The following is a 16,632-nucleotide window of genomic DNA, read 5'->3' on the forward strand; positions in this document are numbered from 1 at the left end:
GTCGACATACTGACAAATAAAACAACAAGAAACACTAAATCTATGACCAATGGTTCAGAAAGATCCTGCTGCCTTTATGGCAGAGGTCGGTTTTACTCCCCACGTCTGCAGATTTGAAGATCTAGTGGATGATTTGTATTTATCATGGATAAGTGCTAGCACTAGTTAGCATAGCCACATATCTACATGTTCGTAGCTGTGTACCAAGACACACGTCTACATACTGATAAATAAAACAACAAGACACACTAAATCTGTGACCAATCCTTCAGAAAGTTTCTGTGTTTTTTTTAACATAAACTTTAAAGACATGTTTTGGGGACCTCTTAGACCAATATATATTGATGAAAAAAGCCTGATATGTCACCTTTAACACGTTGAGATAATATGTAAATAATCTCATCTTGAATCTGGTGACTTAGGTATTTCACTGACCCTTCTGGTCGGTTGATTAGCTCTTTCAAAACAGGGTCGTAGCAAGCTAATAATTTGATTATTGACAAAAAGTTGCCAGCATTACCCTTGCCAAGAATCTCCCCGTGCCCCCTGAATGCCAGGTTGCATGAAGCCAGAGTAAGAGTCACGTTTACAATGCGCTCCACGACTTGTCTCCAAAACAAGGCTGCATTATGCATATTCTTTTCCATTTCGGCGTCTAGTGTGTCGTTGAGTTTCCACTGCTTGTATACTATGCATGCACCAAGTTGTATTTGCGTGGATTCATGCTTCTCAATTTTGGCAGAAAGATGTTTCCAGTCTCTTATTCCATTTACCCATGCGTTACTGTAGTAAGGGGCATTTCGGTTTGCAAAAAGCCAGCGAGGCTCACAGTAACAGCAGTCTAATTTTGGGGAATAGCACATCCAGCTGCGGGGAAGCTTCATCCCAACTTTAGTGGTAGAGGTGTAATAGGTATCAGAAAAACACCGATTGTCTTTATCAGTGGGAAATGGACCTTTGGGTCTGCATGGGACCATCTTAAGGATGTATCTTTTAATGTTGGCGTCCTGGATGTTTTCAGAAAAATTGGCCCAATCAGTCAGAAAACCCTCCCGAGAAGGGTTTTCATCATCCGTGGTCTGCGTGTCACCTGCAGCGGGAGGAGGAGACCTGCTGCCTTCATTTCCAGTGTCAAGTGCGAGTGAGGAGGGGGGCTGCTGGTCAACTACTAGGTCTGGCTCTACCCATCACCGCTATACAGCCAATGGAGAAAGAAGGGGATATAAGCTAGGTGGCTGGGCTACTACAATAAGAATATCAGCATCTTACAACTCACTCACACATTGTTTAGACTGTAGTGTAATGATTGTTAGATTGCTGCCTGTAAATCTGGCTCCCTGACTGTGCTGCCAGTATTGGCGGTGTCCAGTTTTTGTAACTTGCTTTTTCCTTCTTCTCTTTTTTCCTTTTCTTTGTGCTTTGTCGCTCCACTTTTATGTTTATACAAATTGCCACTCATGTTTGGTTTATCAAAATGCTCCACCTAGCTTGCACTTTGTAGACAAGTGACGGATGATGACGTTTGGGTTGATGACTGTTTTACCCAAAATCCACTGGGAGACAATATCTGCGATCCACTTGTAAATTCAAACAGTGAGAGTGAAAGTGAAACCAGTCATGCGGTACTACATTTTATTCAATATTTTACACTCAACTACACGACTCAAGTCAGTCTTATAGTTAGGTTTTAACCAACCATGACTCATCCTGACTGGGGCAACCTATATAACCCCACACACACTGATACCACAGCTCCGCTTGAATTTAGAACATATTCAGCTCTACCAATGGAGCTCACAGCACCATTGCCGAGTGCGCCCGCCCGCCCGCAGGAGGGGCCTGCCTCCCCCAGCCCCCTGGGCCCCCCTTCACCCTGAGCTCACGGGGGAGCGCTGCCCCCCCAGCCCCCCGTAAGCTCCGCCCCTGGCCGCAGCTCCAACAGACACAGCTAAGAGCTCAAGCCCAGAATGTTTCCCAGAGCCAAACATTAATTTTACTTTTGATATAACTCTGAGTCAATCCCTTCAGTCCACAGGCACATCAATCGAGAAGTCAAGTCAACTTTATTTATATAGCACATTTAAAACAACCAGTGTTGGCCAAAGTGCTTTACAAGGTAAAAAGTAAAAATTACATGAAGACAACAATAAACAACAACATAACAGGATATTAATGTCCTCTTCATGAGTAGAAGGCCAAAGAGAAGAGATGGGTCTTCAACAAAGATTTAAAACATTCAACAGTTGGGGCCGATCTTAATTGGAGTGGCAAGCCATTCCAGAGCTTGGGGGCCGCTGCTGCAAAGGCTCGGTCTCCCCGGGTTTTAAGGCGACTTTTAGGCACATCCAGGAGCAGCTGATTTGTTGACCTCAGTGCTTGGGTTGGGTTGTGAGCATGGAGAAGATCAGCCAAGTAGGATGGTGCCAATCCATTTAGGGCCTTGTATGTTAAAAGAGCAACTTTAAAATCAAGCCAGTGGAGAGCACGCAGCACAGGTGTGATGTGCCTCTTTCAAACAGTTGAACAAGGACTGCAGGGATCCATTCCTCTTTAAGCTGAACGGCATATAAATTTGCACATCATCAGCATAACAATGAAATGAGACGCCATATTTCTGGAAAATAGATCCCAGGGGCAGCATATACAATGAGAACAGGATAGGGCCCAAAACAGACCCCTGAGGAACACCACAAGTAAGAGGGGCTGTCCCAGAGGAAAAATCTCCCAAATGGACAGAGAAACTTCTGTCTGTCAGGTAGGATTGAAACCAACTGAGTGCTAAACCCTTAATTCCACAACTCTCAAGGCGTGACAGGAGAATTGTGTGGTCGACAGTGTCAAACGCAGCAGATAGGTCTATAAGTACCAAAATGACAGAGTCACCCGAGTCAACAGTTAAAATCACATCATTAAAAACTCTTAAAAGTGCAGTTTCTGTGCTGTGACGTGCTTTAAAACCAGACTGAAACTTTTCATAAATGTCATGATCTGCTAAAAAAGTCTGCAGCTGGGTAAAAACCACTTTCTCCAGAACTTTAGATAAAAAGGGGAGTTTAGAAATGGGCCTGAAGTTTGTAAGAGCAGAGGGATCAAGATTTTTGTTCAGGGGCTGCACTACAGCATGTTTAAAGGCAGCCGGGAAGCAGCCTGAGGCAAGACACGTATTCATTAGAGACAAAATACATGGTCCAAGGGTGTCAAATACTTCCTTAAGAAGACGAGAGGGGATGCTATCTGAGGGGGAGCATGTAGGCCGCAGATGGTGAACCACCTCTGATAAGGAGGAGAGTGATATGGGCTCAAACTGGTCCAAGGCAGCTGAGCACATAAGAGGGATAGAGGTGTCTGGATCAGTGGGTGTGTCTAGGGATGATCTTAAGACAGCAATTTTTTCAACAAAGAATTGAAGGAAGTTGTTGCATAGGACCACAGAAGGTGTGACAGGAGCTGAATCACATGGGTTTACAAAAGAGTTAAAGACACTAAAAAGAACCTGGGGCCTATGACAGTTATTTGAAACCATGTTTGAAATAAAATTAGTTTTTGCAGATTTAACTGCTTTCTGGTAATCACAAAGACAACGCTAAAGGATTTCATATGACACTTGGAGCCTGTCCATCTTCCACTTCCTCTCAGCTTGCCGGCATGCACGCCTGAGGGCACGGGTGGAGTCATTAAGCCAGGGCTCCGAAGATGCCTTAGTGCGTCTCATCCTCAGTGGAGCCACAGAGTCCAAAGTGCTTGTGCAGGTTGTGTTAAAGAGATTCACAATCTCATCAGCACAGAGAGCATCAGAACCGTCCATATTATAAATCACAGAGCCTTCATAAACAGCTGAGAACTGTGACATAACGTGGCGGTTAATTACTCGGCTGTAGCGCGCAGGAGGACAGGTCTGAAATACATGTATCACAGATTTCATTGATATGCAAACCTAAGCCAGAAGACAAGACGAGGTCCAAAGTATGCCCCTTTTCGTGAGTGGGACCTGACACCGACTGGATGAGATTAAAAGAACTAATCAGATCCAGGAATTCTTTTACCATGGGCTTGGTTTCACAGCATACATGTATATTAAAATCACCACAAATTAAAACATGATCATATGCCAACATTACATCCGCAAGAAAGTCCGCAAACTCTCGCATGAAATCCTTAGTAAATTTCGGAGGACGGTAAATTACCGCGCACAGCACGGAAAAAGAGACATTCAACTCAAAGAGCTGCAGCTCGAAACTGGAGTAGGTGGCAGCTGGCATGGACAGTTTGAGAAAGTTTATTAATGGGGAAACGTCGCCATCTGTTGTCCGAACAGGGTTATCGGCTGCAAGCTGTTGTTGTTGTTGTGATCAGTGATCATGTCAGATAGCAATCCAAAGCTTGATCCGTAAGGCAACTGGACTGGTAGAAATTCTTGAAGATGTTTCACCTCTCCTCTGAAAGGCTTCTTCAGTTCTGACCAGACTGGGGAAGAGCTCGAAGATATAAGCCACTTACAGTCGTGGTGTGTCCGGGAGTCACAAAAGGGTCCCAAGTAGGGTTGTTAGTCTAGTTCCTGGCAGTTGTTCTCCCATCACCTGACAGTTCAGTACCTCCTGGCAATCGTTAGCCTAGTTCCTGACAGTCGTTAGGGTGATGGGTCAGCTGTGGGTCGTTAGAGTCACATGATGTCTGGTGTGAGTAAGGTCTTACTTGTTTTGACAGAGAATTCAAAACAGCATTGTATGTAGGAGACAAATGGTGTCTTAGTCCACCACCTCTGTTAAGAGAAGGGTGTTCAAGCTTAACATAGATGGCTTCCTTGACCCTTCTTTCATACCAATGCTCTTCTCTGTCCAGGATCTGAACCTTGCTGTCCTCAAAGGAGTGTCCCTTGTCCTTGAGGGGCAGATGTACGACTGAGTCCTGGCCTGAGGAGCTGGCTCTTCTGTGTTGGGCCATGTGCCTGTGGAGAGGTTGTTTAGTTTCACCAATGCTTCGTTCCCTGCAATCTTCATTGCACTGTATGTCATAAACTACATTACTCCGTTTGTGCTGAGGTGTTTTGTCCTTGGGATGAACCAGTTTCTTTCTCAGCGTGTTGGATGGCTTGAAATGAACATGGATGTTATGTTTGTTGAAGACCCTCCGGAGTGCTTGGATGACCATTGTCATGATATGATATGATGTCATTATGTGTGCCTTACAGGACACCGTAGTCCCACGAGAGTTACGTCATCGTCTGTTCCCACGAGAGCCTAGCTTTAGAAGTTAGCTGTCAAGTGTGTGTGCTCGAGTAATAAAGAGCGTGTTCAATCGCCAATGGAGTCTCACTTCCTTGTGTAACATTACTACACATGACATGGTGTCAGAAGTGGACGAGAGGACGCCAGCATAAGGAACAATGGCAAAGCTCGGACCACCCGAACCGTTTGACTTTTCCCGACCGTCAGAATGGCCGATGTGGCGCAAACGCTTCGACCGCTATCGGATAGCTTCGAAGCTGGACAGAGACAGCGGGGAAGTTCAGGTCAACACGCTTCTCTACGCCTTGGGGAGAGAGGCAGAAGCAATTTATGACTCGTTCGTGTACAATTACACCGGGAGGCACTTGGACAGCGACGGTGAGACGGCTGGCCCGGAGCTTGACTATTCAACAGTGATTGAAAAATTCAGCGAACATTTTGTGCCCAAGCGCAATGTGATACATGACAGAGCATGTTTTCACAAGCGCGTGCAGAAGCCAGGCGAAGCAGTGGAGGCTTTTGTCCGAAGCCTTTATGAGCTGGCACAATACTGTGAGTTCGGGGGCACAAAAGATGAACAAATCAGAGACAGGATTGTGATTGTGATTTTGGACACTGATGTTTCCCATAAGCTGCAGCTGGAACCGGACCTCTTGCTCGAAAGGGCAATTCAGATTGCACGCCAGAATGAACAAATCAAGCAGCAAAGCACGAGTTTGCGCGCGGACTGCGCAGTGGACGCGGTAAAACAAGGAAGACGGCAGTTTCAAGCAAGAAAGCCCGATAGTGACAATAAATGGCGGAGAAAACCGGAACAGAGTGAGTCAAGGTATTCGTTTACCTGTTCCCGCTGCAACAGAAATCATGGAAAAACATATCCATGTCCAGCTAAAAACAAGAGATGCAGAAAGTGCAATAAAATCGGACATTTTGAGGCAGCTTGTCAAACAAGAGCACTGAAAGAAGTGACTGTATCATCCGACAGTACAACAGACAGAGACATGTTTTTTCTTGGTGCAGTAACTGATGATACACCAACGGTAATTGAACAGCCTGACTCTGGGAACGAGTGGATGGTGGAGTTACCGGTAAATGCTGGCACAGTGAAATTCAAGATCGACACAGGAGCGGACATTACAGTAATGGCACAAGCCTCTTTAAATGCTCTGCCACAGCGCCCTCGACTGGTTCGAATGAGGAACATACCACCCATTACCAGTCCAGGAGGCAAGGTACAGTGTTTAGGCAAGTTTTTAGCTACAACTCAGTACAAGGGACAGAAACACAGGTATTGGATAACTGTCATAACAGGCCCCTATGCTGACAATCTGCTTGGAGGGAGTGTTGCCAAAAGGATGGGCTTGGTAAAGAGAATAGACAGTATAAATGCAGTCGTGTTGGAGGATGTGTTTGGGGAAATAGGTCTGCTTGACTGTGATCCAGTTAAGATTAAACTGAAAGCTAATGCAGAGCCATACTCCCTGACAACGCTACATAGAGTCCCATTCCCTCTCCTGCCCAAAGTTGAGGCAGAACTGAAGCGTATGCTGTCCCTGGGCATAATAGAGGAGGTAACGGAGCCCACAGACTGGTGTGCTCCAATGGTCCCTGTGGAGAAAAAGAACAGGAACCAAGTGCGCGTGTGCGTCGATCTCAAACGTCTGAACAACGCTGTGAAGCATGATAGGTACATTCTGCCGACTTTGGAGGACATCGCTCCAAAGCTGGGTGGAGCAAAAGTGTTTTCTACTCTGGATGCCTCATGTGGATTCTGGCAGATCCCTCTGGAAGAAAGCAGCCAAAAACTGACAACCTTCATAACACCGATGGGTAGATTCTGTTTCCGACGATTACCGTTTGGAATCACATCGGCTCCAGAAATCTTCCAGAGACAAATGTCAGCCTTGCTGAAGGGCCACGATGGAGTCGTGGTGGTGATGGATGACATCCTCGTTTTTGGGTCAAACAAAGAAGAGCACGACAGACGTCTCGATGCTGTTCTGAGGACTGTAAGAGACAGTGGCTTAAAGCTCAATAAAGCCAAGTGTCATTTTGGTAAGTCAGAAATACAGTACTTTGGCCACATCATCAGTGCAGAAGGCATGAAGCCTGATCCAGAGAAAGTGAAAGCAATCACAGAAATGCCACGTCCCACTAACGTGGAAAGTCTTCGTCAGGTTATTGGCCTCATTAACTATGTTGGGAAGTTTCTTCCAGGTCTCTCCACAAAGCTCCACCCGATCACAGACCTGCTCAAGAGTGAGAACGAGTGGGTGTGGAACGAAGAACAAGAAAAAGCGTTCAGTGAGGTTAAAGCTATGCTTGTGTCAGCCCCAGCACTTGCATATTACGATGCTAATAGAAAAACAGTCATAAGTGCGGACGCTAGCAGCCACGGTTTAGGAGCAGCTTTGTTACAAGAGCATGACGGCACGCTCAAGCCAGTTGCATTCTGCTCACGCACGCTGTCTGACTCTGAGCGGAGATACTCCCAGATTGAGAAGGAGTGTCTCGCAGGCGTGTGGGCCTGTGAACATTTTGCAGGCATGGACAGCTTCCACTTGCATACAGACCACAAGCCACTGGTTCCCTTAATAAACACATATGACTTGGATAAAGCTCCTCCCAGGTGTCAGAGACTTCTCATGCGCCTTCTGAGGTTCCAGGTCGTAGCCGAGCATGTCCCTGGGAAACAACTGGTTGTCGCAGACGCCCTCTCCAGGAGCCCATTGGCTGATGTCGGCGACAGCAACGGAGATCAGGAAGTACAGGTATTTGTCGAGTCAGTAATAAGCAATGCACCAGTCTCATCACAAAAGCTTAGTGAAATACGCGCAGCCACACAGCAGGATGGAGAGCTGAAAAAGGTCATTGGCTTCATCAGGAATGGCTGGTCACCCAAGACAACACTGCTTCCTTCTCTACATGCATATTACTCTGCACGAGCACACCTCTCAGAGACTGACGGGTTACTGTTATACCAAGACAGGCTTGTTATTCCCACTGCACTCAGACCTGACGTGCTCAAACGGCTACACGAGGGCCACCAAGGACTAGCAAGATGTCGTGCACGTGCCACAATGTCAGTGTGGTGGCCGCGCATCAGTGCAGAGATTATTCTGACTGTGATAACATGCAAGTTTTGCATAGAAAACAAACCAACTCAGAGACATGAACCACTCCTCACTAAACCGTTACCTGGCGGACCCTGGCAGCGCATCGCTGCAGATTTGTGTGAGTTACAAAGCCAGAACTATCTCATTGTGACTGATTACTACTCTAGAGACATTGAGATAGCTCACCTGTCCTCTATATCAAGCAGTCAGGTCATTAACAGACTCAAAAGTATGTTTGTGAGGTGGGGTATACCACTTGAACTAGTGAGCGACAACGGTACGCAGTTCACATCTGCAGAGTTTAAAAACTTCAGTGAGAAGTACGGGTTTATGCATACAACCTCCAGCCCACATTACCGTCAGGCAAATGGTGCTGCCGAGCGAGCTGTACAGACTGCGAAGCACACCCTGAAACAACCAGATCCACATCTTGCTCTTATGTGCTATAGAGCGACTCAACCCTTCTACTGTGGACAGACACCAGGTCCTGCTGAAGGATTCCCAGACAAAGTCAGCCTACAAGTTCTTCCATGACCGTCGCCGTTCTGCTCAACAGCTTCCGGAGCTGCAACCCGGCCAAAACGTCAGAGTGAAGCTGGATGGAGAGAAAGAGTGGAAAACCTCGGGTACAGTCATTGCCAAGTGCAGAGAGCCACGTTCCTACACGGTAAAGACAGACAATGGTGCAGTGTCACGGCGGAATAGGAGACATCTGCAGGCCGTCCCGGAGCCTGCTACCCCGACAAACCAGCAGCAAAGGCAGCCAGAGGGACCTCCGGTTCAGCTGCCCAGCAGTTCCCCTCCTGAGATTCACTCCAGCTGTGGTGATCAAGAGCCTGACCAAAGACAAACTGATAAACCTGCAGGTCAAACACCATTACAGTTAACCCCGCACGGAGCTGTGCAGGTGACATCCAGAGGCTGTATAGTCAGGATCCCACAGAGATACAGAGACACTTAAGTGTAATTCAACCTTGTTTGTTTTTCTGTACCATAAGGTTATTCTGGTGAAATAGTGGGAAAAGCTAAACAATTTGGTATTCAAGGTAGTACAGTGTTCTACGTTTAATGTTACCAAGCTATGTTATTAGCAGTAATATTTGAATTCTAAAGGTAAAGGAAAAGGAAAACTTATTTGGAGTTTATGATGGCACTTTACGTGTTAATGTGTTTTGAATTATTGCCAACTAAGAAATGTTTAGGCTATTCTATGTTCGAAGGATTAACAACACTTTGATACTGTTGTGTTTATGAGACATGTGTTGGTAACATTCATACTAAGGGATTTGTTTATTTCAAGTTACGAATTTGAGTTTAACTTCTTTAAGAGGGGAGATGTCATGATATGATATGATGTCATTATGTGTGCCTTACAGGACACCGTAGTCCCGCGAGAGTTACGTCATCGTCTGTTCCCACAAGAGCCTAACTTTAGAAGTTAGCTGTCAAGTGTGTGTGCTCGAGTAATAAAGAGCGTGTTCAACCGCCAATGGAGTCTCACTTCCTTGTGTAACATTACTACACATGACAACCATGATCTGGATGACTGAGAACCTTCACAGACGTCAGATAGCAAGTGTTTGACTAATGAAATGAACATGGAGTTTTTCAACAGTGAGTGATGTGAGTTGGCTTCATGTTAGTGAACGTGCTTGTAGCAGAGAGTGAGTGAAGTGAGTTAGCTTCAGGTTAGTGAACGTGCTTGTAGCAGAGAGTGAGTGAAGTGAGTTAGCTTCATGTTAGTTAACGTGTCCGTAGCAGAGAGTGAGTGAAGTGAGTTAGCTTTATGTAAGTAAATGGGCTTGGAGCATAGAGTGAGTGGAGGAAGTTGGCTCCAGGTTAGTGAACGTGCTCGGAGCAGAGAGTTTGTGAAGTGAGTTAGCTTCATGTTATTGAACGTGCTCGTAGCAGAGAGTGAGTGAGGTGAGTTAGCCTCATCTTAGTGAACATGCTTGTAGCAGAGAGTGAGTGAGGTGAGTTAGCTTCATGTTATTGAACGTGCTCGTAGCAGAGAGTGAGTGAGGTGAGTTAGCCTCATCTTAGTGAACCTGCTCGTAGCAGAGAGTGAGTGAGGTGAGTTAGCCTCATGTTATTGAACGTGCTCATAGCAGAGAGTGAGTGAAGTGAGTTAGCCTCATGTTAGTGAACATGCTTGTAGCAGAGAGTGAGTGAGGTGAGTTAGCTTCAGGTTAGTGAACGTGCTTGTAGCAGAGAGTGAGTGAAGTGAGTTAGCTTCATGTTAGTGAACTTGCTCGTAGCAGAGAGTGAGTGAAGTAATTTTGTGTACTAACGCTAGCGGCGTTTAGCCCGTCCACCAATGCTAACCTTGGCTAGCTCGCCAGCTCCATCTACTAAGCTATTTATAGAGCGACACAGACTATTTTAAGATCCTGGGATAGAGAGAGCTGCACCGGGATTCTCTCACAGAGATAAAGTGCTATATCAGCTGGGGAAGTTACACAGCTGAACCGTACTGGATACAATACATGTACTAAAGTCAGAGTCAGTATCAGGCTGTGAGGCTCTCCTGGTCCTCTTCACTCCCACAGTCTGTGGAATGTGGTGAGCTAGCTTATATAGGGTACGATGAAAGACGCACGTACTAAATATATCACCCTGAACTCGGCCAGCCGTATGAAAATCTCCACTGCAGTAGAGGGGTTTGGACCTGCAGGTGGCAGTCTCTACACACATTTTAAACACAATTTGAGGAATTTTAATACTTTATGCTCAACTGCGGATCAAGACCCACATTGATTAACAGCCCTACTAAATCCCTATATAAATATGTTTTCAGCAAAAAAAAAGTGGTGTGGAGTTTACACTGTAATATCTAGATAGACACCTGAATATTTGGAGGAGCTGACCTGACAGATGTTTTTGTTGTGAATCTGGACTGGAGTGTGATCACGCACAGAGTGAGGACCCTACTTAGTTCACTTAATCAAATATTAAATACTCAAACTTGTATTTATTCTTATGCAAAATAAAATTATGTCAACTGCATTTTTAAAAAAACTCAATCCCAAAGACAATGGAATGTGATGATGTCATAATGGTGGAATAGTGCAAAGCTGCAGATCAAAGGACTGAGGTGAATATGATGTCACTGTGCACTTACAGTGAATGAGGGAAGAGTGAAGATACAGCTAGATCACACACAAGCCTTGTTGACTTGATCATTCATTTTTATTTGTCTTGTAGCACAAATACTCTACAACAATGAGCCTGGCATTTTCAAAGAACACCGTTGGTGCCAGACCGTACCGTACATTGGCCCTCACCTCTCAGGTTGACGAAGCCCTGTTTGCGAGCAAAACACCACTCCACAGACTTCAGCCCAAACACAACCTCAACAGAGGGGTGGCCAAAATGTTAAGCAAAGGCTTGATAGTGGATCCTTCAGGAGAATCTGTCACAGTGCCATCATCTGACTGGCAGCGGATGTCTCAGCCGCTTGCCAAGGAAAAGAAGGGGGCTGATCAGAGGAAGAATACAGAGAAAGATAGGGCTGCAGAAGACATGAAGCGTTATATGATTAACTTGGACCTGTTGAAAGAGCAGAAAAAGCCCCCGAGTGAGAAGGAGCAGAGGGCCCAGGCTCGTAAAAAGGAAATGTTGGATCGGGCCAATGCTCTAAGAATGGATCAAGAAGAAGAGGTGAGGGAAGTGAAGAGTTTAAGTATTGCTGCAAAGTGCCATGCCATGCGTGAAGTCCAGATCCAGGAGAAGAAACGGATCAAGGCAGAGTTGGTAGAGGATAAGATGCTTCTAGACCTCGCTCTGGAAGAGAACCGCTGTAAAGCAATTGAGGATAGCAAGCAGAAGGATAAGCTGCAGAAAGAAAAACACAGGAGAGTACTGGAGGAAAATTATGAAATAGGTCTTAAACATGATGAGGACAAGCGTGCTCTCAACGAGGAGAAAAAGCAGAAGAGACAGAAGATCCTTGAGAATGAAGAGAAGTTGAGACTAAAGGATCAGAAGGCCCTGGAGATGAAGAGGGAGGCACAACAACGCCTCCAAGAGGACAACGTGTGCCTCAATGCTATTAAAATGCAGGCCAAGGAGCGAATGATAGAGGAGGAGAAGCTCGCTGGCATTAAGAATAAAGAATACAGGGAGGAAAAAATGAAGCAGGAGGAGGACCGTGAAGAAGAGCGGAGCCGCTCCAAGAAGGAGAGGGAGTTGGCAAAAGATAGAATGTTTGCTCAGCAGGACAAAGCCAGACAGGACAAAGCAGAGCAAGACAAGATCTATGCTCGGAGACTACAAGAAATAACAGAGCGAAAATGGAGGAGAAAAGCGCTCCAGCAGGCTGTAAAGGAAGCTCACAAGAAAATCCTGCTGAATGAGGCTCACGTAGAGGGAGTTCAAGCGAACATCAAGCATAAAAATATTGAGTTGATCTACCAGAAATCAGAGTTTGAACGGTTGTTAAAGGTGTATGAGGAGGACCGTGATAAAGAAAAGGTGGAAAAGGAGAAGAAGCATGAGAAGGTGCACCAACATAGAGAGGAACTGCTGCACCAGATAAAGGAAAATGAGCTCTCAGCAAAAATGAAGCGCAAAGCGAACATGCAGGAGGCTCAGCAGTTAATTTTAGAAGCTAATCTGAAACATGAGCACCTCGCTAAGGCCAAAGAAGAGAAACTGAAGGAGTTAAGGGCAACTGGACTCCCTGAAATATACTGCAGTGGTGTGGAAAGGAAAGTTTACCGTAAACAGCTACAATTTGAGAACAAAGTCAATGATAGGAAGCAAATAAATGAGGGAAAGCTCCTTGATACTATGGGACAGATGATGCAGGATGGAAAAAGTAGAAGACAGGAGAGGCAGCAAGAAGATGACATCAACAATATTCAGCTGCCTTGCCTAGATGACGAGGAACAACACCAGCCAAGGCAAACTGAGGCAGAAGAACTGCTGAAAAAAGAGGAGAGACTGCCTGAAAAGACAGACGGAAACATTTTCCAAGGTCTTAAAAGACCTAAACTGAAGCCAAATCGTCTGGCAGTAACAAAAGCTGAGCCAAGTTTCCACCTCCCACCAATTTCCAGTGCAGTAAAAAACACTAAAAACACAAAGGATGCTAGAGGAGAGGCAAGTTCCAATTTTTTTACAGAGAGCTCCAAACAGAGTCACAACAAGGCGAGCCGAGGATATCAGCAGACCAAGATAAAGGATCTGCCACAGACCCGCCTCTCATCGGCACCCACCATCTCACAGGAACTGTGTTTCCCTGTGCAGCGACGTAACAACATCCTCCCGCCCATCAGAAAAAGTTTCAAGGGGAGGTAGAGAAAGTCATGTTTTTTACCTCGACCTCCAATCTTTCTCTCCAACAGCCCCCTTCACTCCTTCCTCCTTCTCTCATTAACCTTCACTTAAATCCCTCCTTTACTTCTATCATTTCCCTTTCCCTCTGTTTCCCCTTCTAGGTTTACTCCGGGTACTCCGGTTTTCCCTAACAGTCCATTATTCCAAAATGCAAATAAAAAAATTTATAAATATTGACTCCACTTGAAATTGTCTACTTGTGGGGCCTGTGGTTGGGCTCGGGGCCTTTTGACGGGGGGCTGGCGGTGCCTGCCGGGTGCCTGCGCGGCCTCTGGTGCTAATGGTGGGGGAGGTGGGGGGGTTGCTGGGTCTGGTCCTGGGTTCCCCCTCTGGGCGCTTCTGCGCTCTGTCCCCGTGGCTGCCTGGGGCGGGGCCTGGGGGGCCTCCTGGGTCCTGGGGGTTCAGTATGGGGGGCGGGCGGGTGGGTGGGTTGGGCGGGCGGTGTCCTGGGCTGGGGTCGGCCGGCTGGCGTGGTGGTGGTGGGGGGGGAGGGTGGTGGGGGCAGGGGAAGTGTCCATTCATTGGCCTGCCTTTCCCTTCTGGTCTCCCCGGTTGGTTTTGGCCCTCCTCTAGCTGGCTGCGCCTACTCTGCCCGTGCCCATGCGGCCAGGGGCGGGGGGTTGGATTGGGGCATCACGTGGTGCCGGGTTCCCCTCCCTGCCTCCCTGTGGGATACTGGGGGGATCTCGGATTGGGTACTGCGCCCTGCCGTGAGGCTGTGGACCTTGTCCACCAAGGGATGGGGGGACTGGTGGGTGGGCTGGGGGGGGGTCGGGGACTGCTGGAGTGCCATCGCCCTAGGGCATGCCGCAGGCGGGCCCTGCCTCTTTTAACGCACTACACTAGAACAATTGGACGTAAAAAGACAATAGGGTTGGGGGTGCTGGATGGGTGGGCGGGTTTTATACACGGGGGGGCAGATTGTGGTGATTGTGAGGCTCTCCCCCCCTCTCTCCCGCCTCCCTTCAACCCCCCCTATTTTAATGCACCTCACTAGATACTGCAGGTTTTATACGGGGGGGGGGGGGGGGGCAGATTGTGGTGCAGTAGTGCACTACGGCTCTCCCCCCTCTCTCCCGCCTCCCTTCCTCCCCCCTATTTTAATCCACCTCACTGGCAAACATAAATACGAAAAAAAAAAAAATACAAATTATATAATTGGTGGAAAGCTGTTAAAATCACAAAGTCTCAACAAATTGCCCCATCCCTCCGCATCTCCCATCTGGAAAAACCCTGATTTCTCTTTTAAAAAGAAACCACTCCACTTCCCCAACTGGGTGAAAAAGGGCATCACGCACCTTCAGCACATTACGGAGGAAAACACTCTCATCAGCCTCACCACACTAGTCCAGAAATTTAGTATCACCCCAAACTTTTTAGAATACATACAACTACAATCTATAGTGATCCTAAATAGCATTGTTAACTCGCCGGATGACCCCATTCCAATTGACAGAATCTTAAATATCTTCAGCAAAAAAAAGAGCATGTCAAAAATATACGCAATCTTAAACCAGTCCGACACCTCGGTGTCATTACCGATATCAAAATGGGAATCAGATCTCTCAATAACAACTAACTGTGACTTCTGGAATCGAATCTGTATATACAACTTCAATAAAAGCATTAGCAAAAACTTACAACTTATCCAATATAAAACCATCCATAGGACACACTACACTGTGGCAAAACTACACAAAATGGGATTATCAGAAACAGACAAATGCACCAACTGTATTCAAGATACAACAGACACATATCTCCATGCATTTTGGACCTGCACACCGGTCCGCCAATTCTGGCAACAAGTCGTCGACAGATTGTCAACCATGCTCAACTGCAACATCATATCTGCAGCAGCATATATCGGAAATAACACAACATAATAAACATTCCACCATTGTCTTAACGGCCCTAATCATAGCAAAGAAGACTATCCTCTTAAATTGGAAATCCAAGAGAAATCTAAACATTAAGATTTGGGAGAATCTACTAATGGACCAAATATCAATAGAGAAATGTTGTGCGACAGTTAATAATACACTGGACTCATTTGAAAGCAGCTGGCTACCAATCATCACTAAATTAACAGCTCTAACTAACTGATCTCCAAACAACCACAAAACAAAACAAAACAAAATAGTAGACTGCCAAATACTTTCATGACTTGAGTTTTCCCCAACCTATTGACTTACACCCACATTCACAAACACATGGATACCCTCTTACCAGGGTTCATCATATACACACAATCACAAACCACACACATACATGTTTATATGCTCACACCCGCATACATATAAAGGAGCTTTAAAGGGGCCTTGCGGTAATTCTTGGATGGCCCTTGGGATTTGACCTGGCACGGGTGGTCGGCCCCGCGCCCGGTGTGGTTGGGGCGTTAGGTTTGGTGGGGCCCTTTGCGGTGTGGGTGGCTGGGGCCTGTGGTTGGGCTCGGGGCCTTTTGACGGGGGGCTGGCGGTGCCTGCCGGGTGCCTGCGTGGCCTCTGGTTCTACTGGTGGGGGAGGTGGGGGGGTTGTGGGGTCTGGTCCTGGGTTCCCCCTCTGGACGCTTCTGCAATCTGTCCCTGTGGCTGAATGGGGCAGGGCCTGGGGGGCCTCCTGGGTCCTGGGGGTTCGGTACCGGGGCGGGCGGGCAGGTTGGGCGGGCGGTGTCCTGGACTGGGGTTGGCCGGCCGGCGTGGTGGTGGTGGGGGCGGGGTGGTGGGGGCAGGGGAAGGGTCCATTCATTGGCCTGCCTTTCCCTTCTGGTCTCCCCTGTTGGTTTTGGCCCTCCTCTAGCTGGCTGCGCCTACTCTGCCCGTGCCCATGCGGCCAGGGGCGGGGGGTTGGATTGGGGCATCACGTGGTGCCGGGTTCCCCTCCCTGCCTCCCTGTGGGATACTGGGGGGATCTCGGATTGGGTACTGCGCCCTGCCGTGAGGCTGTGGACC

General features: G+C 47.1%; 1 protein-coding gene across 1 annotated transcript; it reads left to right on the top strand.

Moving 5' to 3' along the window:
- Nucleotides 1-11,563: 11,563 nt before the first annotated feature.
- On the top strand, nucleotides 11,564-13,642 carry LOC117812744 (cilia- and flagella-associated protein 45-like). The gene has a single exon (XM_034683658.1). It carries the CDS (start codon nucleotides 11,564-11,566, stop codon nucleotides 13,640-13,642), a length of 2,079 nt encoding a protein of 692 aa, XP_034539549.1.
- The last annotated feature ends 2,990 nt before the right edge of the window (nucleotides 13,643-16,632 follow it).

The sequence above is a fragment of the Notolabrus celidotus genome, chromosome 5, assembly GCF_009762535.1.
Source record: "Notolabrus celidotus isolate fNotCel1 chromosome 5, fNotCel1.pri, whole genome shotgun sequence".
Taxonomy (NCBI): domain Eukaryota; kingdom Metazoa; phylum Chordata; class Actinopteri; order Labriformes; family Labridae; genus Notolabrus; species Notolabrus celidotus.